The sequence below is a fragment of the Eschrichtius robustus genome, chromosome 1 (genome assembly GCF_028021215.1).
Source record: "Eschrichtius robustus isolate mEscRob2 chromosome 1, mEscRob2.pri, whole genome shotgun sequence".
NCBI lineage: Eukaryota > Metazoa > Chordata > Mammalia > Artiodactyla > Eschrichtiidae > Eschrichtius > Eschrichtius robustus.
In genome coordinates this window covers 190,628,452-190,652,791 of record NC_090824.1, presented here as the reverse complement: position 1 = coordinate 190,652,791, position 24,340 = coordinate 190,628,452, and the positions used below count along the sequence as shown (strand labels likewise).

Below are 24,340 nucleotides of genomic sequence, written 5' to 3'. Positions count from 1 at the left end.
GTGTACGTACCCATAGTATACAGGGAGGTGTGTGTGTATGTACCCACAGTATATAGGTAGGTGTGTGTACATACCCACAGTATATAGGGAGGTGTGTGTGTACCCATGTTATATAGGTGAATGTATATATACGTATGACTGCCTTTGTGCTTCATGTGGAATATGTACAACAAACACTAGGCATTCTGATATTTGAGTTTGGAGTCAGACGGAGAATCTGAGCCAGAGACCAGGATTCAGGAATCAGTAACTGAGGTCATGGCAGCTGATGAGACTGTCCGAAGGCAATGAGATGAGAAGAGAATCTAAGACTGAGTCCCAGGCAACACCGAGGGGAGGAGGACCCTTCCAAAGACACTGGAGAGAAATCAGCAGAGAGAAGGGAGAGGACTAGGAGATGGCTGATTTGAAAGTCAACCTTCACTTATTGCTGGGGAGGTGGGAAACTTAATTCCAACTCATGGGAAACATTCTCTGGGCTCTATAGGGACGTGGAGGGTTGTTGCTGCCTTCACTGTGGCAGCAGGGAGTGAGAGAGGGAATAAGTATTGTAAGTGGAAGGCCCAGCAGGTGCAAAGGACTCGGGAGCGTGGGAGGCCACGCATTGGCAGAGGTGCCAGCAGTTAACTCTGGCCAGTGGGCACGGGGGCAAAGAGTGGTCCTGGGTCCCAGGAGGAAGGAGTCTGGACTCGATGCAGAAGGAGTTGCCGAGCCATTAAAGGGACTCTCCAGAGAGGAACACAATCAAATTTATGGTTTAGAGAAATCTTCTGGTATGGCTTGCAGAGGCTGAGATTAGAAGCAGTTAGGTGGGGCGTGAACTACTCCAGATGAGGAATGAGATGGTCTGAAATAGGGGAGCTGCCGTGAGGCCAGAAGCAGAAGATGAATCAGAGCGAGGCTTTGTGGGGAGAAGTCACACTTTAGCGTGACTGATCAGCAGGGAAGATTCAGGAAGCCTCGCAGTTTTGCTGGTTTAGGTAACGGGGCAGATGCTGGTGGCATTCACGGAGAACAGGAACCTAGAGGAAAGGCAGGCTGGCAGGGGTGATGCCGAGAGCTCCCAGGCTGCTCACCGTGAGTCAACGGGAACTGGGCAACCAGAAGACCTCAGTACAATTAATGGCCCCGACAGCTAAGAGGTGCCTTATCCGTGTCTCAGAATCCTGATCTGTGAGATGGGGATGCCACCCTCCAGGCTCTAAGATTCGATCTCACCATGTGTGTGAACACACCTCACTCTAGGCCTGGAATTTAAAAGGTGCTCAATAAATGTCTCTTCCTCCCCCTTCCTTCTCCGTCCATTTACACTAAGGTTCCTCCCTGGAGAGCTCCTGCTGTGATGCCCTTCTCTTTCTGGGTTGATATTTGCACAGCAGCTCAGATTACAGGACCAGAGGAGAAAACTGCTGGGAGGACACAGGGGTTACAGGACTGCGGGAGAGGCGTGGACCCTGAGGAAGAGGGGCTGGAGGACAGCCAAGTGCCCAGACTGTCAGCCAGGGGAGAGGCAGGTAAGCAGAAACCGAGGGGCATCTCCTTTGCAAAGCCCTCCCCTTTGACAGGACTAGTGTGGTCCGTTTCCACGCTGGTTGTTAGGGGATGCTATGGCCCCCACCTGATAATGAGAGTGAGCCACTTACATGTAGGAGAGAATAGTACGTGGAGTCTTCAGGGTTATTTAGTGTTTTGGGTTTCCGGGGCCGCCTTGGGGGTCTCAATATTTTTGGCTCCTCTCCTTTGGAGATACCTACAAGAAAGGTGATCATAAACAAGCACTCAGTTACAAAGGCTAGTATCAAGCACTGTTTACTGTTTGTGTTAAATAACAATTTATATACATACAACTGGGGCAAAAACTGGGAGAAAGACGAAATTCCTTTGTTCCCCCCACTAACCCTTATTATATGCCTCATCATGTGTTTCCTTCCGATTGTCTGGTGGCCTAGGATTTTGAGAAGTAAGGGGAAGAGAAGACAGGGAAGAAAAGAAATGCACAGCTTGATAACGTGGAACGGCAGCTAAGGGTCGATGGGGTGAGCAGACAAAGCTGCCATAAAATCTCTAGGAAGGAGGATTATGCTCATAGAATCTTGCTGTCTCCTTGCCTGCCCCGGTCACTGGCACTACAGAGGGACCCATCCATCCATCCATCCATCCATCCATCCATCCATCCATCCATCCATCCAAACACTGCATGATCCTCATTTTTAAAGTACCACCTCATATTATGACCCAAACCAAGAGACTGCTCAACTGCAGGCTGGACAAATATTCACCAATATTTAGAATCTCAAACTATTAGAATGTTCAGATTGGACTTTAAAAACCTTGGCCAAGAAAGAAATAGGTTTGTCCTCTTCTCCCTGCTCTTTCTTTGACAGAGCCAAGTTCTCAAATCTGCAGCGACATCATCAGAGCTTCTGATGATCTTCACGCTTTGCGGTCAGTGCTTGTTACAAGTGGCTTTATGTCTACAGAGTTAATAGGCCACTTACAAAGAATTTCTGCCTAGTTTTCATGATTCTTGACCACCTCATCCCCTAAGTGCATTTGTGATGAATATATCAGGGTTGGGCTGGGAGTGGGGTATGGGTGCTTACTGGAGAATGGCTTACGTTCAACAGATATCTGAGCACACATTTCTTAGCCGGACTTTAAGGGCATCAGTGGATCATTATTGCATATAATAACGGGGCAACAATAACTCTTAATCCTCAGAGATAGAAATACACAGAGGAACTGACTTGTTCCAAACGATTCTAATCAGATCAAGTCAAATCTAATCAAATCAATGAATGCTCCATACTTACTACGTGTAAGCAGCCGTGACTGGCAGCGTAAAACCACTCCAACCAGGATGGAGACTCACAGATGCCTAACTTTCTAGTCCCAGCCCCAGCTCACTGTGTGAACATATTTATCACAAGAGCATTCAGATCCTAACGTTATCCAACTCATTCATTTTAAAATTTATGGGAAACTCCTGGATGACAAAGATAGATCAGCTAGTTGGGAGTATGTCACCGTGGTGTAAGGCATGGAACAGTGCAAACCAGGACAATCGTTCATTACCGTCCTTTTTAGAATAAAACAAAAGAAAACAGGATCTTTGTTAATGAGACCACGTTAATAGAGATCAGTTATAAATAGGAGGAGTAAAAGTACTTTTCCAACCAATCCCTGGAGGTTCATCTCCCATTCTCTCTCTCCCTTTTCCTCCAAAGGAGAAGACAGAGGAGGTAGAGGGAATCCAGATACCGGAGCCCTAGCCGAATCCTGTCTTAGACCATCACAGGCGCGAGGAAAGATGGTAAAACCTGAATTCTCGCCACCACCAGAAACAGTGGTCTTTTATTATTTTCCTTCTCCTTATTTATCCTCTCTCCCAGGGCTGATTATTAAACAGCTCTTATTGGCTCTTGCCAAGTTTTATTATTTTTAAATGTATTGGCCATATCCACTTACATATCTTATTTGAGTCTGAATGGCAAGAAACATTAAAATATAGTATCAAGTTATTATGTTTTTAGAAACATAAAGGTGACCAGGGACTAAATTTTAACTTGACTTTAATATTATTTAAAGTTTGAATTAAAATTTCAGAATATTACTATTGTAATAACAATTAATTAAATTTAAGGTGGCAAAGAACCTGAATAAATGCCATGAAAGGGAAAAAACAAACAGATTCTGGGAATAAAGGAAGTCTTGCTCTTTCTTCATTTTCTCATCAAATGTTGCCATTCTATCTGATTTCTATCACCAAGACTCTATAGAACCTGCCTTCTAGACAGTCAAGGGTGACCACTTTATTGCCAAAGCCAAAGGCCACTTTTCTGTCCTTATTATCTCTGACTTCATCACCATTTAACATTATCGACCACCCCTTCCCTTCATGACTGAGGGTGAGGTTTCTGAGGGCAAGACACCTTATCTCATTTACCTTTGTATTCCTGGCACTTAAGGAAATGCCTGACACATAGTAAGTGCTTAATAAAAGTTTGCTGGATGAGTAAACAATCCTTTGCCTCCTGGAATGAATCATGGTGCTCCCAGTTCCTTGTACTTTGCACAATGACTCCCTACAGATGACTTCCCAATCCATACCCCGGCTAGAACCTCTCATCCACCAGAGCTCGGCCCTAATTTCCTACCCCTATTGAATACTTGCATCTCAAACTCTCAGACTCAGGTGAGTCAGGGGTCATCTTTCTTCTCCATCTAAGATTCTGTACACCACAACCTTAATGGCACTGTATTTCTGTCCCCCAGGTTTGTAATATTGACGTCACCTGTGCCTTATTCCTCTTCTTCGTTTCCTAGAAGCAGGCAATCAGCAAATTCTGTCAACTTTTTTGACACATTCTTTGAAATGCCTAATACTCATCCACCAGTTCTTCTTGCTTACCCTTGCTACCACCCTGGGCTAAACTGCTCATTTAACAACCGTGGCAGCGTCTTAATGCGCTCTGTGCTTTATCTCACAAATGAAAACCAGATTTTCCTTCCTTAAATACCACGATGAAATTTCACTTTCCAAAAATTCATGATGCTTCTTTTTTCCTTCTTCATTAAAACGAAACGTCTCCTAAATCCGAGTTACTTACAATCTCAGCCATTCCAATTTATCTCCCACTTCCCCCCAAAATGAACTACCTCCTCTGGTCAGCCTTGTCACCTAACTGGAACCCCAGCACACCATGTTTAGAGCTGTAACTTTGCTTATTCTCATCTTCTCATAGAGAGGTTTTTCATGGCCTCACTGAAATCTTAAGCATCCTTCAATGCCTGTCTCCACCTCCGCCTCTTCCGTGAAGCTTTCACAGATGGCCCAGCGATCTCCGTCTCACGTGAACACCAATGGTACTCACAGGCTGTGCAGTTTATTTGAAACGTGTTATGGGCTGAATTGTGTCCCCTCAAAATTCATACATTGAAGTCCTAACCCCCAGTTCCTCAGAATATGAAGGTGTTTGGAGAAAGGGTCTTCAGAGTGAGGTCACTATGGCCTCACTAATTCAGCATGCTTGGTGTCCTCGTAAGAAGAGGAGATTAGGACACAGACACACACACAAGGAAGACCATGAGAAGACAAAGGGAGAAGATGGCATCTCTAAGCCAAGGAGAGACCTCAGAAGAAACCAAACTTGCCAACACGTTGATCTTGGACTTCTAGCTTCCAGAACTGTGAGGAAATAACATTTCTGTTGTTTAATCCCCCCAAGTCTGTGGAACTTTGTTATGGCAGCCTAGCAAAATAATGCAACACTTAATCTCATACTTCCTACCGCTTACTATTTTTACTTATGGCTTTAAAAAAATAGTGGGACCATAGGTTTTTGGATGGTGGGCATTATACCTTAGGATTTGATGCCCTCATGCTTTTTCACTGGATATGTACAGATGGTAGGTGTTTGGAGACGCTAAGAAGTCTAATTGATTCCATTTAAGCTTAGAGACACAGTGCTAAGTGAAGAGCAGACACTCAATATAATTTTCTTAACTGGATCACTATTGTCACCAGATATAAAAATAAATCCTGATTCTTCAAAGATAAATGTAAATGAAAGAACCCACAAACCTCCTGAAAGAAAATCTGGATGACTTCATGAACAATCTAGAGGTACAAGTGTCTTAACTAAAACTCAGAAGTCATAAAAAGGTAGCAAATGACTACAAAATACCGACCAACAGAAAAATGAGCAAAAGATGTAAACAGCAAGTTCAAGATGAGCAAATCCAAAAAGCCAACAAGGACGAAAGGCAAATGAGCTTGTTAGCAGACAAGACAATATGAATTAAAATAACAGTGTAATATCATTTTACTCCAGGCATATTAGCTAAGATTAAAAAGAAGGATAACACTGCTGGACAGGATGTCAGAAAAAGTGAATTCAAACAAATTGTTGAAGGAAACATCTTCTTAGGGCCTTTTAGGAAAGCAATCTATCAAAACCCAAAATGCCTTTCAACTCAATGACTCCACCCCTGGAGGCTTATCCCATAAAAATAAAATCAGTATACAAGGACATTTTCAGAGAAGTTTACTGCAACATTTTTCATAGTGGCAAAAAATCGAAACAAAGTGAATACCTAACAATAGGGGAAAGGTTACATAAATTATTGTGATCTTCATATGGAATACTATATGGCTACTAAAAAGAATGATTTTTAGCTATACTTGTTGATGTGCAGGGATTCCTGCTCAGGTAGTAAGGGAGAAAAGCAAGATGCATCATAAAATAATGACAAAAACCCTCTATATCTGTATGTGTGTGTAAGGGCATTTATGCACATCTACAAAAGATATAAAAGAACACATGTTCTATAAGAGCTTCCTTGATGGGGAGAGTAATGTGGGTTGGAGAGGGAGAATGGCGGTGGGCGGGAGGGGGGAAGAAACAGGAAAAAAAGAGAAAATGAAAAAAATATTGCATTCAAAAGAATCCTGGAATGTATGGTATGGTCACATTTATGTAAAATTATAAATATGCATGAGGGCATGTGCATACTACAGAGATAAAAAATCTCAGAATGTGTTGAATTTGCAGAATTTCCAATAAATTCTTACATCTTGCAGAATTGACTTTTTTCTTCATCAGGATAATGCTAAACATTCTTAAAGGGTGTCTTCCCTTAAGATATGGCCATGTAACGTGGGCAGCCAGTAAGTGTTAAATTATTGAGGAATGTATTCAACAGGGTCTGACTGTTCAGACTAAATTTCCCCAGGCTATTTTGTATTTTTGAAGAACAAACTGCCTGTGAGCTTATCAGCATACAAATATTTCAGAAAGGCGTTAAGTTTATTTTGCCCTCTAAATTTTTATTCCTTTGGGGGAGCACAAACATTGCCTGCCAACGTCATTCTAACCCCTTAATTACAAAAGTGACATAAACATTTATAATCACAAATTACCAGCAGCGCATCAACGCTGGCAATAGCAAAATTAGGTTTGTGACTGTTTTGTATCATGTGCATGATACGTATTAACTGGTAAAGGTTGCTGCTATATTAAACAGCCAGAAGGTAAAGTATTTATTTATATTGTAGTTCTGGTAATAATTTCATTAAGCATTTGAGTTGATCAGGAATGCAATGAAAGGAAAAACATCTCACCATTTTGCATTCAGAAGAAAGAAGACAGATTTAAAACTCATTGCCAATATTTGCTCTAGAAAATTGAATTTCAGTATTATTCTCATTTTAATCATAATTATACTATTTTACTTAAGTAAACATGCAGAGTATAATTTGCAAAAGTGTCACATGTATAAATAGGATATTAGCAGCACAGAAATGCACTTATGTTATTGTAATATCTTCCTTAAGAAATCAATTTTTTAGTTTTTGTAAATTCCCATTTACAAATGGACAGTCATGAACTTTAAGTAATACAGGGACCCAGAGGAAATCTGAGAAGGGAGGAATATTCACTGCTATTTGTTAAAGGCAAGATTCACCGTAATCAGGTTCGCAACCCGTCTGCCTTTCACCTCATCTGCCCTTCAGCCAGGCAAGGCGCTCGTTTGTCGCTCGTTTGTTTTTGTTTTTGTTTTTTTTTTTGCTAAGGAGTTTATATTTTTTATTTCCAGTATAAAGGGAACATGTACATTGTTAGGACCTAAATTCTCCATTAATATAGCAGAGTATACTTCACATTTTCTTCTCAACATCTCTAGAGATTTACAGAAGAAAGTAGCCCAAAAATATTCCCTCTCCAAAAGTTTTAACTTTCATCTTTCTACTTTTTTTTGTCATCATGGACTTTTCAGTATGGCATTGAGGACAGTTTGAAAGCCTGATCCATTCATAGTTTAAAGTGGTTTTGTTAATAATCTTCAATAAAATCTAATATAGAATGTTGTCTGTAAAATTCTTTCAATACAAGGACAATGAGGTCTACATTAATATTCTGCTACTCACAAATCAACACCAACTTTTCCGTAAACATTTCTTTGGTAAATTTCTAAGGAGGATTTTCCAAAGCTTATTATCAAACAAACGTCTAAAGCATTTAAATGTCCTTTCAGCAGTGCATATTATGTGTTAAGACTGTAGCATCACTAATTATCAATTCTGCAAAGATCTTAGGCCTTCATTATATAAAGTATTATATGAATTAATATAATTATAATAGGCTGAGGCGCTCTTGAACAGAAATGGACGTAGGTTCTGAGCTTGTGTGGACAGTTCAGTCCCTCTGCACTCCTCTCTGCCTTGCACTGCCTCATGCTCTGAGTTCCCAGAGATATTTTCACTTCTCATGGTTGCCCTGAATTGGACCACTTGTTTTACTCCACTCTGTGTTCCCTTGAGTCTTCCTGAGGGGGAGAGCTGTAAGGGTAGGTGCTCCTGCTCTGAGCGCGCTGAACACTTCGGGACGCCTTAGTGTCCAGTGGTCTGGCTCACAGGCTCCCTCTGACCTTCTCAGCAGGAAGCTGTCAGCCTCCACCCCCATTCGGAACTGCTCAAGTGATTCCTTTAGCTCTTCTTTTTCTATCAACTGAACACTGATGCCCTAGAGCCAGCTCACACCCGTCCTTATCCTACAGCTCATGGGCTTCAAGCTTCCGGCCACTCTGATTTGAGTACTTGGCACAAGAACCTTGAAAACTGAGCGTTTAGTTTTTCAATAAAGTACACTCTTAGGTTTGGGGAAGATGCTGCCCCCAGCCTGCCCCTCTTGTCTCACAGAAGAAACAGAGGAGAATAATGCGGCTCTATTTGTGTGGTGAGACCCACAGACGTCCCCTCTGGACCACCATCTGTCTCTTGGATATGCTCACTGTGTAGCTGCCATTTTCTTCCGTCATCCCCGTTGGGCACAGGTCAGCGCCCTATGAGAAGCATACGGGAATGCACACAGTGACGCTGACAGTGTCTTGAGAGCGCCACCTATTGGGTGTCATGTTGAGCTGTGAGCATGCATCCTGTGTACGACCGTCCGTGGGACTATGGAGACAAACAAGAAGACTACACGCTCACCTGACTGGAGAATAAGGAAAACTCAGGGGTGGCACTTAAGAGCGTCCCAGTTACCTCTTGGTTGTTTTTCAAGATCATACTGATCTTCATCTGAAAAATATTTGGGTATATAGCTCGAGGTGAAAACCTACGTTAATTTTTTTTCCAAAGAGCCAAATTTGGGGACATTATTTATTGGCTGCTCATAGTCACTTCCTCAAATTGCCCTGTAAAAACCACAGAATAGTGGAATACTACCTGATTTTAAACAAGCAACATTTAGTTTGTTTCTGGCCTCCCCCCACCTCCCTGCCCCGCTCATACTCTGTAACAACAGATAGGTGGTTCTTATCAAGGTAAGGTGAAATACACCAATATTTTTAAAAAGCTACTATTCCTTATAAGGACATGTCTGGTCACAGGCATGGCCACAGGAGGTGGCAAGAAAGCTTTCAGTGGCACAAGACAGCCTGGCAGCAAAGATAACTTCTCTGGAGATGGCATTCTAGTCTTCTCCCACCCGGTGTGGAAGCCCTGTACAGGCTGCAGGGACATTACTCAGATTCTTCATTTTGTACAGAATGGACTCTGAAGGGCCAAGGTAGGGAGGGATGGAGAGTGTCCACTCTACTGGAGAGCAAGCCCTTGGTCCTCCCTCCACCAGTCTCTCGGCTTCTCTAGAGCCCTGTATATGGATGCTCTTGTCAGTGAACCCCCTGACACGGGGGAAGATTAAGCTGACGTATTTACAGGATTCCCATTCCAATTCTGCAGTCTTGTATCCCTAGTTAGATTAGCTAGCCGTTTGCTAAGGTTCTTCTTTGAAAGATGAATTTTAAGGGCTGTTTATATTCCATATATGAACGTGCCATTACTTATTAATCATTTTCTTATTGTCTAATTTTATTTTTGGCCATGTACATAATTTTTCTCTTTCAGCTCTGATTAGTTCCTTAGGCTATGTTCTCATAAGTGGGCTTACTGGGTGAATGACAGAAACGATTTCAATGCTTTTTTACATATTTTGCCAAATCACTTTTTGAAATGCTGCATCTTTAGTCTCACCATTAGTGTTTGAGGATAATTAAACTAGCACATTCTTGTCAGCGTTAAATATTTTTTCATCCCTGCCATTGTGATGAGTAAAAAATAGTAACTTAATTTATACTTTCAATTTCCACGGCAATCATATATATGCTTGTTTTCCATTTGCATTTGTTCTTCTATAAATAAATCAATGTGTCCATTTTTCCATGGCGGGTGTTAGTGTTTTTCCTAATGATTTGTAAGAGCTCTTTCTATATTACATACGTTAACCATTTTTCCATTTGTTCTATATGTTTTATCCAGTTTGTCTGTAGCTCTTTAACTTTAAATGAGGCTTTCTAATGTCTAGGTTTTAACGTTTACACAGTGTAAATCGACCACAGTGTTTCTTTGTAATGCTTTTTATTACTTCTTATGCTTTGTCATTTCCTAAGCAGAGACTGTAAAATAGTCAATTCATATCATCTGGTTTCTCTTGGTTTATTCCTCACATTTAAATCATTAATATATCTGGTAAATATTGGGGTATTCAGTATAAGGTAAGGCTGTTTTATTTATTCTCCCAAAATCAGAAAAATTTAAGCATTATATGTCCATTTCTCATTGGTTTGCTGTATATCTTTTTGGGACAGGTTTTTATAAATACTACAGTCAATTTTAGGGCTCTCTATTCTGTTCCATTAATCTGTGGTTGATTTTCGTAACAGAGGCATATGGTTTTAATGGTAGCTTTATATTATTTGTTCTACCATCTAAAAGGCAAGACCTCATTTATAATTATTCTTTTTTTCCTGAAATTTACAAATGATATCTAGGGACATTAGGTTCTAAAGAAAATCTCATAGAAATTGAACACAATTTTTTTAACCTAGAAATCAATTTTAGAATATGTTTACATTTTCTTATCTTTCAATCCAGAAACACAGTGGGTCATTCCACTATCTACCTCTGCTTTTTTTTTTTTTTTTTAATCTTTCTGTGGTTTTCTTGCTAACTTTATTTCAAGGTATTCTATTTGTTTTTGCTCTTGTTTCAATATGTTCTTTTCCCATTATAAATTATTATAGGAAAGCTACGTATCTTTGCTGAATTCTTTTACAAGTACCAATCATTATTTTGGTTCATTCTCTGCATTTTTATTGTCAAAATTCATGTTGTCTGCTAATACTCCTATCATCCTATCTTCTTCTTTTCAATAATCATGCTTTTCAGAAGCTTCTGTTTGCTGTCCTATTGCTTCAGCTAGAAGTTCCCAAATAATGTAAAAAAGTGTTGTTACTAGCATCCTTACCTTAATCCTGCTTTTTAAAGGAACTGCTTTCAGTGTTTTACCATTATTATGATGTTGACAATTGATTTAAGAAATATACCCTTTATGTTGCTAAAGAATCTCCTTCTATCTCTAATTTAGTAAGAGTTTTGCTTTTCATTAGGACTCAGTGTTAGATTTTATTGAAAACTGTTTTAGCATTTATCAAGATGGCTTTTTTCTTTTGAACTTTGCATATTATGTTACATTGATATGTGTTATTTGGATAGTCTTTTAATGTAATATGCATTCAATTAGCTAGTACTATACTTCGGAGTTTTACCACTAAATCCCTGAGATTGATCCATAGCTTTCTTCTTCTTTTTCTTTCCTTTCTCCCTCCTCTCCCTTCCTTCTTCCTAAAAGGTTATTTGTCAGACTTTGCCTCTAGGGTAGATGATCTTCATAAAATAGGTGACTTTCTGTATTTTTCTTTTTCTCCCAAGCAGATCACACAGTATGGAAATTACTTGTTCCATGAATTTTGAATGCACTTGTCTAAAACACTATGAGTTCCTGGAACACTTTTTTCAAGGTAATTCTTTGACAGACACACCATTGTATTGACTATGTCTTCTCAGAAATTTATACTTTAGCCTCCTATTTGTCTCTGTGAAATTGACTGCATTCATAGCATGCTAAGATTTTAATATTATCAACTATAGTTATTATAATACTGTTCTTATTTCTATTTTTTTGTGGCTTCTTTTTTAGGTAATTAGTCTATTTTGTTTTATTTTCAAAAAATACTATTTTAGCTTCATTTAGATATCTGATATATTTCTGTCGTATCAAAATTATTTCTCTTTTTGTGTTTTTCCTGGGGCTGAAAAATACTTGTTCTCCTTTTTTAAAAAAAGAAATCTTACTTTACATCACTTTTTTATTATTTTCTCTCAATTAATCATGAAAACATTTAATGATTTGAATTTTCCCATGAATGTAGATCTGGTTGCATTACATTCATAGTTTTTATATGTAGCTATTCTCATTTTTATTATTTTGAAATAACTGATAACTCTAATTATAATTGCTTCACCTCAGACTTCTTACTGATTTTTAATTTTAAGACTTATTTTTACACTTCTATCTCAATTGTATCATGGTCAGAAAATGTAATCTGGTTCAGTTCTGATATTTGGGAGTTATGGACTAACCCAGTATGTCTATTTATAAGAAAATTTTTAAAATACACTAGATATTTAAGAAGGTATTTTCTCTATGTGATATGAAATTATAAACTCCATGTGAATTTACCTTGTTGACTATATTATTTTGTCAAATATGCTATGTAATTTCCCTTTGAATTGTTCTCGTAGCTAAGTAATATGATGTCAAAATATGTAAAGAAAAAACTGTTTCCTTTGCTGAGGACATGGTTAGTCTTTTTTTCGTTCATTTTTTAATCAGAAATTTAATGGGAAGTTGGGGGGAAATATACTGTTCATTGCCCTCCTGCTTCCATGGCAGCTCTGTGTTCTCTGTAGTTTAGAATAGATAAAAATTGTGGAATGAGAAGAAATAATTTGGGTGCAAAAAATTTAACTATTTCCATTTAAGGCTTCTAGGTCAACTGTTCTGTTGGAATTAAATCAGTTAACTCATCAAAATCGATAATTTACACTCGATAATTCATAGTGTAAACCCATGTATGGCAAACTGCTTTTATGGTTGGTATTTAATATAATTAAAATGCTAAAAATAAATGATACTCACTGAATTGTAAGGTTGTAAATAAAATAATTTGTTTTTGGATACTGAAGGTTGTCGTTTTTTGAAAGATTTGGGGGGAATTAGTATTATTTCTTATGAAGAGAGAATAGTAGCAAATAAATGTAAGAAGGTAAGTGATCACCAGAGGTATGTTGGGAGGGGAAGCAATATAACTTCTGATCTCTCTTTACTTTCTACTCTTAATGAAAAAAAATTCCTATAAAGTATGTGACCCAACATTATTTGAGCTACCTGGTCTTCACATGGATATAAATATGTTTACAGGTACACGTGCAGACGTATTCTTGGATAGTTTCCAAAATGCATTTCTAGGGGCCAGGATTACAATGGTAAAATGACAGGCATACCTTAAAACAAATACCAAATCTGCACCATAATAACTGAAAATATTAGGACTACTGCATGAATCTAGATGCCATAAGAATTTAGAAATAAATAGATTGCTCTTTTCTTCTGACATTTACTCTGAAAGCATTTTCATTATATCTACTGTATGTATATGCATGGCAAGGGACTGCTTTGATTTAGACTTGAATTATTGATGGTATTACGTAAATGAAGCATGGGAATTATCATAATGTCCTTATTTGTTAACCTTGCAACCCATTAAAAAATTACAGCCTGTTGGACAGTCACAGCTTCTTTGTAAAAAGAGAGAAAGAAAATATGCTTTTGTGTTACTAGGGTATATTTATCCTAAAATTAATCTTTTTCTTCTCTTCACAGAGGTCAACACAAATTGCCAGGGGCACCATAGTTAAGAAGAAACCCCCCCCTCCCCCAAAAGGAGCAACTCTGCACATTATTCAAAGTGAAATAATGCAATGTCATTGTATACTTCTGAATACAACAGCATAGGCTCTAAGATCAAATGGCCATGCTACAGTTATATAAATCCTGTACTAAATTTCTCTCAATGAAAATGCAGGTACAGTTAACTCCTATCAGTTTCAATTTATAATGATTATTATCAAAACAAAGATATAAAATAAGCAGTTCGTGTACTTACCTAATGTTATTTTTAAACTTCCTAATTAGTTCCTCAGTTTTCATTTGGACATTATTTTACTTTTGACACTTTTGCACATTAAAAAATATGTTTCACAGAGAGAGAACCTTATAAAATAAGGTTACAGCTTGTTAAAATAAAGTTGAAAATTTAATTATTCTCATTTATTATCCACATTTTCTAGGGCTTGCTTTTTTTTTTGTTTAATCTTTTATTATAGAAAATTTCAAACATTCACAAGAGTAGAATAGAACAGACAGAATAGCAGAATGAACCTCCCTGTACACATCACTCAACGCCAACAGGTATCCAGCCCAGGCCGATTCTGTGGTCCTTTTCTCTTAATCTGTCTTTAAATCAAGCTGAACCACCAGATAACCATACATTCAAGATATATTACTGGCCCCTTCACTGTTTTCACCACACGACCATTAGGCATGATTATAGCTTAGAATATCCTGATGAATTTTCAAAGTGACCTCTAGAAAAAATTTTGCTTTTGTACTTTTTTTTTTTTTAAATAGATCTTCATTGGAGCATAATTGCTCCATAGTACTGTGTTATTTCTGTTGTACACCAAAGTGAACCAGCCATATGCACACATATGTCCCCATATCCCCTCCCTCTTGAGCCTCCCTCCCATCCTCCCTATCTCAGCCCTCTAGGTCTAGGGCTTTCTTCAGAATAGGTAAGAAGCTTTCCCAGGTCACTTTACGTAATCCAGCTAAGGCTGATTGAGTTGTTACAACGAAGTTGGGCGTAGCAATTATTTGAAGATGCCTGTAGATTTTTGAGAAGCATGAGATAATTAAAGTTTCAGGTGACTATTAGGCTTACTTTAGTGACATAATTATTTGTAAACTAGTTTGATTTGGTCTTCCAAGTGAAATTTTTCATGGGGAGGTATGGTTTGCCATGAAGGTCAGTGCTGCAGCGGTAGCCTGTTGAACCCCGGCTGGCAGGTTCCACAGTGTATCGGCTAAATCTACCTCTGCAGGTGCTGGCAGCTGCTTGCACTGCAAGCTTCCAAATTGCGGGGTTAGCAATTCTGATGATCTAAGGAGAGAGGACTTCTATACATTAGGCCTTCTACAATATAAGGCCTTCCCTGACTAGAAGTTTAAAAGTATACAACATACAAAAATAAATAAACATTTAAAGACTGTAATGCGACATTTTTTTGTTTTAATAAAAACCAAACTTTCAAATCTTCGCTCCACTGGCCACTGTACTTTGCTCCACATATAATTCTTGGAGGAAATTAAACAGCTTTCCAGCCAATTAATAAGCCATTATTAAATGTCAACGGTGTGATGAATAAGTGTGCTAGGGTAACAGAAAAATGAATATATAGTACATGGCATGGTCCTGCTTGCAAGGGTTGAAAATCTGACTGAGGAAGACAAAACCAATCTACATGAAATAACTTGAGGATAAGTAAACATGGACCGTGGTACTGATAATCTACTCCCTCCGATGAGTGTGCATCTGAATACCTGTGTGGGGTTTGTGATGTCTGAAGGTATATAACTGGGAAAATCACTAGAATTGGAGGAAAAGGGAACAGGTGGTGGAAATTCTTGGTTTAAATGTGGTCAGAAGATCGGCAAACCCAGGCTGGTTTACAGAGAAATTTAGGATGGAGTTTGATTTTCCTGAGGTAAATAAGCACATCCAAAGGTACAATAATGAATCTAGATCCCTTGCAGGGATTAAATATTGACCACGTAATATCTGGCCCAATTTGTGACCTCAGTTTGAATTCTTTGAACTATATTTACTGTGAACTTTTATAAACTATTCAATAAATTTTTTAAAAAGCTGCCTAGATCATTAAAATATCTGAACATAGACTACACCTAATGACAAAACCTGGCAGATATCGGAGGGTGAATCTCCCAGAAGTAGCAGTGATTATCTGCATCCCCCTTTTCCCTTTGTGTCTATTCACAAACGTTAGGGGAAGTTGTAAGTAACTGTTAACATATAGGAGATTCAATGGATATTTTATAGTTCTCTCCCCACTTGCTCTGTCAGCATCATCCTGCATAATATCTTTAAAACCCTCTTCCTGTGGCTTCTGAGGTACTGGGCGCCCTGGTGTTCTTCCCACCTCTCTGGCTGGTCCTCTTTGCTGGGTCCTCTCTACCTGACCCGTACACGTCTAGACTCACGCTCTGGTTCTCTTCTCTTCTCACCGTAGGTGGATTTCCTGGACGATCTCGTCTACTCAACGGCTTCAGTCACCATGCACGTGTCCACCCGCCAGGCAGGTCATCTACCGACTAACCTTTGCTTAAGACTGTTGACTGGGGCTTCCCTGGTGGCGCAGTGGTTGAGAATCTGCCTGCCAATGCAGGGGACACAGGTTCGAGCCCTGGTCCGGGAGGATCCCACATGCCGCGGAGCAACTAGGCCCGTGAGCCACAATTACTGAGCCTGCGTGTCTGGAGCCTGTGCTCCGCAACAAGAGAGGCCGCGATAGTGAGAGGCCCGCGCACCGCGATGAAGAGTGGCCCCCACTTGCCGCAACTAGAGAAAGCCCTCGCACAGAAACGAAGACCCAACACAGCCATAAATAAATAAATAAATTAATTAATTAATTAAAATTGTATAACTTTAAAAAAAAAAAAAAAAGACTGTTGACTGTCTCAGCCACCACTTCATCTGGGTTAAGTGGTCACAATGCACAACAGTTCAGATGTACAAAAATGTCACCTGATGTTCCTAAAACTCGACTTAATTCCTCCTTCTTCGTGCTCATTTCGATTTTCTAGCATGACGTTATTTTTAATGAATCCTAGTTAAACTCAGTTGCTTTCAATTTTCTTAGTGTCTTCTGAGAAAACTTAGTCATTCTGGGTTTCTGTTTTCTCCCCGGGCCACATCTAAGTTGGGGGGGGTGGCTTTTGTAGCTTCATGTCATTATGGAGACAGGCACCTGCTCTGCAGCTCTTCTTCCTTTTCATTAGCATCTGCCCAGAGTAACTGCACTGTCTCGTCTCTAGTCACTGGCTCAGACTGCATCTCCCAGTGTCCTCCCTTCCTACTTGGCTCTGGGTTGTCAGGTCTGCCCAGACCCCTCTGGGTCTTCAGGCCACTTCAGGGCCTCTCTCAGGCCCTTCCTCTGCTACTCTCAGGGACGGGGGAAAATTCAGATGTTTGCCAGGTTGGCCTTCATTGAAGAATGAAGTGAAGTATTTTGACTTCCTAGTAAAGTTCCGCTGCTTTTAGTTCTTTTCAAAGTCCCTGACAAAGCAATCTTGAGAAAGAAGAAGAGTGGAGGCATCACACTTCCTGATTTTAAGCTAAATAAAAAGCTAAAGTAATCAAAACAGTACGGTACTGGCATTAAAACAGACACATAAATCAATGGCACAGAATAGAGAGCCCAGAAATGAACCCAAGTATATATGGTCAACTAATTTTGACAAGGGCATCAAGAATACATAATGGGGAAAGAATAAATAGCACTGGGAGAACTGGATAGCCACGTATAAAAGAATGAAACTGGAATCATCTTACACTATACAAGAAAATCAGCTCAAAATGGATTAAAGACTTAAACGTAAGACCTGAAACCATAAAAATCCTAGAAGAAAACATAGGGGAAAACCTTCTCGACATTGGCCTTGCTAGTAATATTTTGGATATGACACCAAAAGCTCAGGCAATAAAAGCAAAAATCAACAGGTGGGACTACATCAAACTAAAAAGCTTCTGCACAGCAAAGGAAATCATCAACAAAATATAACAGGCAACCTACAGAATAGGAGAAAATATTTGCAAACCACCTATTGGATATATTTTAGACAATATCCAAATAACCAAAATGAGAAACTCATGCAACTGAACAGCCAAACACACACACACACACACACACACACACACACACACACACACCAAGCAACCAGATTAAAAAACTGGCAAACAACCTGAATTGACATTTTTCCAAAGAAGACATGCAAATGGCCAACAGTATATGAAAGAGTGCTTTCATACAAATCAAAATCTCAATGAGATATCACCTCACATGTATCAGGATGTCTAGTATCAAAGAGACAAGAGAAACAAACGCTGGCGAGGATGTGGAGAAAAGGGAACCCTTGTACACCTTCGGTGAGAAGGTACATTGGTTCAGCCATTATGGAGAACAATATGGAGATTCCTAAAAAAAAAAAAATAAAAATAGAACTACCATATGATCCAGCAATCCCTCTTCTGGGTATATATCCCCAAAAAATGAAATCAGTACCTTACATGATATGTTTATGTTCACTGTAACATTATTCACAATAGCCAAGATAGGGAAAACGACCTAAGTGTCCAGCAACAGATGAATGAATAAAGGAGATGTGATACACACACACACACACACACAGGAATATTAGTCAGCCTTAAAGAAGATCCTGCCATTTGGGACAACATGGATTAACCTGGAGGACATTATGCTAAGTGAAATAAGCCAGACGCAGAAAGAAGAAAAACCTCATGATCTCACTTATACGTGGAATCTTAAAATGTCGAACACTAGAAGCAGAGAGCAGAACGGTGGTTACCAGGGGTGGGGAGGCGGGGGAAACAGGGAGATGTTAGTCAAAGGGGACAGAGTTGCAGGTGTGCAGGATGAATAAGTCTAGAGATCCAATGTGCAGCTCGGTGACTACAGGTAATAATACTGTACCGAATCCTGGGAATGTGCTAGGAGAGTGGATTTCAGGTGCTCTCATCACACACACGCCAAAAAAGGCAACTATGTGAGAAGAAGATATGTTAATTAGCTTGACTGCAGTCATATTTCACCAGGTATGTGGGCCTCAAATCATCACGCTGTGCACCTTAAAGCATTTTCAGTAAACACACATACACAACACACGACACACACAAGTCGTGGCAACACACTGGCAGCCCCCACACCCCTCCAGGAAGCGTCCGCCGTACCCCTCCACCCCCTGCTTCCTGCTGAGCCCTGGGCTGAGCTGCTTACCAGGACGCTCCCTCCAGCACCTCACTGCCCCGCCTCCACCAGGGCCTCTGCACACACAGCCGAGAGAGGCTGAAGCCCCCGAGCCCCCTCTCGGCTCCTGCCGGGCAGCAGGCCTCTGGGCAGGGTCATCGGTGGCACTCAAACTAATGCGCCTCTGGGCTCTGACTTGCCAAGCTGCTTCTTCACGTCAAGAGGTCTGGGCCAGGGCCTGGGAGTAGCGGGGTTGGGAAGGGTGGACACTTCGTGGCAGTGGTTTTTTTGGTTTTTTTTTTTTTAAAGCTTCACACAAGTCTTGAAAACAATGTGGCAGGATAACTGATGGAAACATTAAGCTATTTTTCCTTCCTCCCATATCAGACAAATAGCCGGGCTCATCTTAGTCTTTTCCTGCCTAAGGGACTTTCACGGAAGTTGCCTGAGGTTAGCGGCAGTCCTGCCTTTGGTAAGAGCCACGCTCATTGCAGAGGTGGGGCCTGGTGCCCTGAGCGGGTGGCAGGCCTCCGAGAAATAAGGACCAAAGGAAAATAAATGCAGATTCTCCCAGACAGGGACCAGCAGGGCCATCGGTGGCTGCCCCTGGGGGAGGTGGTAAGGCTGCAGGGAGGAGGGCTACCTGGAGCGTGTGCGAACCCGGTAAGACTCCTGACATGCCAGTTTCCCAGCGTCTCCTGCGCGTATGGGAGCAGCAGAGCCTCGCGACGTGTAGAGATCGTGAGGCCAGCTAGGAGATGAGTGTCACAGCAGTACCTGTGGGCAACTAACTAGTGACTACAGGCTTTACCTGATCCTTTGGTGGGTATATAAGGCCCCGGGGCCTTTGCACAGCCCTGGAGAAGGGGAGGTCTGATAATTCCTGAGTCTGAATTCGCCACCAGTTTAGTGAATGTGGGCAGAGAGTGACTTAGGCTGATAAGAAGAAAATTTAATAGTGCATCTGGGTTTGTGCATCTGAACGGAGATTTGCACCTTCTACTTACCATACAGATTTTGACAGAAGGAACAGATATATTTCACTTGTTTGCTCCCTCTTATCCAAACTGCACCCTGCTCCCCACCCTCACCCAACTCCATCCCTTTCTACTCCCTTTTGGTGTCATATGCCAAGTTCTAGTTAAAGTGTATATAAAGGGGAAAAAGAAAAGAAAAAGAAAAGAAGAGGAGAATGAAATCAAAAAGGGTAGGGGGGTATGTGGAACATTCTGGAAAAGTGTGTATCTACTTATAAAAAATGAAATAAAATGAAGGCTCTTGCCAAGACAGTTAGAACACTGTCACCTCAAATCTGCTATAGAATAAAGGTGGGCAACTAATAAACAAAGTATCTGGCTTTGCCTGTCCCTTCGGGAAGTTCCAACTCTACCCATCTTTACCTGAGATGCACTGCTGAGAAGAAACTCGTCTAGTAATTGGCTTATGAGGATAGACACCCAGATAAAGAGGCTTCAGTTGCTGTGACAAAATCACTTCATTCAGTTTTTTCTGCAGAATGAAATATTCTTCAGATAGCTTTGATATCTAAAAAGAAGGTCACATGTCAGATTAAATCAAGGAAGAGAATTCAGTGAGCTCCACAGGTACACTGGGGTCTGATCAATTCCTGAACCGCTCCCCCTGGGGCTCTCATGTACTTCTCCAGGACTCACCCTGACCCTGTACCAAGGTCGGATAAAGTCCTCACTTGACAAAACCTCCCCCTTTGTGCTACCTGCCCATCTCACGTCTTCCATTCAAAACTGTCCAACATATGACCCTCCAGAAGCATTCTCTCCTGATAACTCCTTCCCAGGGTCCCTGAGATCTGGCTTCCATCCTTACCATTCTGCTGCCGTGGCTCTTCTGCTTTTATCCTGAGGAACCCCTCTGCTGACTTTGACTGTGTTAGCCTCCCCCCTTTCCTGTCCAGGCTTCTTCGCCTGACTTCAGCGCTACTCTCTCTCTCTTCCGGTTCCTCTTTCCATCCTGGCCCCTCTGCCTCTACCTTGTCTGTTAACACGGCTGCCCTGCTAGGTTGAAGGTGGGGCTCCTGCTTTTCTGCCTCTAGCTCTGCTCCCAGGGAGCACTGAATCCACTCCCACGGTGGTATTTGCCAGCTGTAGGTGGATGCCCGGCGATTCTACATCTCCTGAATGTTGCAGTTGCTTGGCAGGTCAGGGTCCTAATCTCTGCTTCGGTCTTTAGAGTGAGCAGATTTATCACAAGGAAGGGAAGGACTACCTGTATATTAAACTCAACATTTCCATGTGCTTAAAAAAGTAGAACAGGAAGGGACTAAATAAAACAATGGCAGATCTATGACCAGCTAGGGGTTGGAGATGTTTGGGCCACACTCATAACAGTCAGGGGGTGTCCAAGGGCAGTTACTGTGTTTCTTGTGGGCTTAGCCACCGTCAGACAAAAGGCAGAGTTTAGAGACTCAGCAGTAATAGGTGATCCTTCTTTGAACCCATTATGACATTTCTTCTATGATTTCATACACTATTGACTACCCTGATAGTACATATTCATTTATAATATGCATTTTAGAGGCCACCTAGTGAAAATCCTTCACTTTACACAGGGGAAGATAAGGGTGCTGACACATAAAGTGATTTTCTCAAGGTCAAACACCTAGAAAGAGAGAAAGAGCCAGAGTGGGGCAGGGACAGAGGCCTGTGATCTCTCCATAGCACTAATTTATCAGAGTTCCATACACCTGGGAGAAGCCCTAAAGCCGACTGCCCCTTCTAGAAACAGCTGAAACACGCCTACCAATAGCATGAGATATTCTCCAAGAGGGAATTTTCCTTTGTGGCTTTTCTTGATGGTTCCTCATGGCCATGACAGAACATATAGACTGTCATCTTCATTGCATATATGCTCAGTAATGCTACAATCTGATTCTGATACCTAATTATGTCTTCTCAAAATTTGGGGTACAGAAAGCATAGACTTTAGAGGATTTTGAAAACTTTTTTTTTCAGCTATAATGGAAGATCTCAGATACATGGAAATTTGCATCGTCAAATGCCAGCATTTTAGTAGGCTGTAGAAACCAATGACTAGTCTCCTTACTACACAAGATTTCCATCATATTTTATACTATTTTTATCATAGAAATTTGTTTACAAAATTTATGGCTATTTGAATAGCACCGTCCCTGAGACATTTTATTGAAAAGGTTTGCAATCTCATAAAAACAGATGAAACAATATATCAGTTATCAATTGTCTGTTTAACTCGGTTATCGTGGAATTCCCAGAGATCCGTACTAGTAAACAAATCTGTTCGTTTACATACCTGTTTTGAAAAAATTGCCAAATCACATGCTTCTTTTTCTGAAATTGCTTTTGAGTCTTTATCACTCTTCATCCTGATGTTACAGGATTCCTCAAATTTTGCGGGATGGGAATACAAAGTGTGAGTATTTCTTGCTACTTCTGTCGGTGTTGCAACCGCTTTTTGATTTTTAAAAGAAGACATCCTGTCCTTCCTTAACTGCTGCCCCCTCTTGTAGCCCCGGTATTTGCTCTGAATGAACACCGCTGCTTTGTCTTCTTTTTCCTGGGCTTGCATTGCCGGTTCGATTTGCCTCTCTTGGACCGTCCCATGCCTCACAGGGTTCCTCTGATGACTGCATACTGGGGCATTCTGGGTGACCACAGACGTCTTCTTTTCTTTTTCCTTGCTATTTGCATCTTGGCAAACCGACCTCTGGCTAAGACTAGGTTCTAAAGTTTTCTTAAAAGAAGGCTGCTTAGGAGCTGAGGTCTCCTCTGCTAACCAAAGTCCTGGGTAGCTTGGCCTTTCTGATATGGCCTTCCTTTCTAGATATGCTGCTTTTGAGTCTTCGAAATTCCTTTCCTCTGTGTACCACTGATAATAATTCTGGACCACAGTGTCCTCCTTTTCCATTTTCCTTATCTTACTATTTTCTTCCAAGTCTTTCATACACTTCTTATTGGTGTTTACTTCTGCCCAAGCGTCCCCCACCAGATACAATTCTTGCTTAGCCTCTTCCTCATACACGTTGTTCATTTTTTTCGGGGTCTGATATCCTCTGTTGTTACTTTCCATAGCATTCGTGGATTCCCCCTCAGCTCTGAAAGTAGAAGTCTTCACTACAGATGTACTTCCCTTATTATTTGGAGCTGGAATGACTGTTTCATTAGTAGACACTGCATTCTCTGTCTGTTTCTTCACAAAAGATTCCCTGTGTAAAATATATTGCATCGGAATATATGATACTAAACTAGAGTTTATTACCTTGTTTGGCAATAGCACATGTTACATTATGTTGGGAGAAAAGCAAAAGGGACAAAAAAGCTCAAAATAAAAACTTATCAAGTCACAATAATTGAGTATTTCCCCAAAATGTCCTCTCTAGCGACAACTGTGATGGCTACTCAAATAATGAGAAAACTAGCTTCAAATTAGAGTGAGAAATATCCTAGCATGATTTCACTTACTGAGGTATCAAAATCCTAGGAATTTAATCACTTCAAGATATGTCCTTTTCCAAGAAATTATCTTTTTTGCTTCATTCAGGATTGTATTTCTTCCAAAAGTAGCAGAGGGTACAGAGTAGTGGGAAAAGATGATTATAGTACGTTTATTACATTAAGAAAACAAGGAAAAAAACCACATTTTCCTCTTTCAGAATTTTCTGTGATAGCCATCATTTGTTAGTATTTGTCACAATTCTGAAAGATTTGAGAAGAGCTAAAATAATAAAAAGCTAGAAGGTGATGTAGGAACAAACATAATGTTGGGTGTTCAGTTAGTGAGGACATACATTTAAAAATACTCTCATCGAGTCCCTAGATTATTAAAACATATTGTAACTCAGCAGAAACCTTTGAATCTCTTGGTAGCCTTTTGTTTCTTTAAGAAGTCATTTTGCTTTTTAGAGACATGAAAAAAGTTGGTTACTTAGTTTTACATTTTATTAAAGTGTCACCTTCTCTGGTAAACTAGTAATTTTATATACAATGGTGAAAAAACACTGGCTGTTAAATTTGTTTCAGCTTCAAGACATTAAGATTAAATAAGAAATTAAAAAAAAAAAAGATATGTCCTTTTCCAAACAAAGTACCTACAGTAAGGAGATGTGGAAACTATATCCACATTTGAGATCAGTAAGTAGGGTATGTTCACTAGGTTGGCGTGCTGTACTTTGATAAGCTCTAAGTCTACGGATCACAGAAAATATCTTACAAAATTCAAGGAAAAGCAGTGTCCCTGCTATGGTTCATGATCTTGTAATACGTTGGCCAAAGTTTCACAGTTGTTCCTTTATTAATACCC

General features: G+C 40.2%; 1 protein-coding gene across 1 annotated transcript in view; it reads right to left on the bottom strand.

The window, feature by feature from the left end:
* Positions 1–24,340, bottom strand: part of MYO3A (myosin IIIA) — a 180,449-nt gene that overhangs the window by 10,544 nt on the left and 145,565 nt on the right. Inside the window, exons 29-31 of the mRNA XM_068545549.1 lie at positions 22,334–23,246; positions 20,428–20,572; positions 1,644–1,750 (exon numbers count right to left, since the gene is read on the bottom strand). Of these exons, the coding sequence (XP_068401650.1) occupies positions 1,644–1,750; positions 20,428–20,572; positions 22,334–23,246 (1,165 nt within the window). The remainder of the gene's footprint in view (positions 1–1,643; positions 1,751–20,427; positions 20,573–22,333; positions 23,247–24,340) is intronic.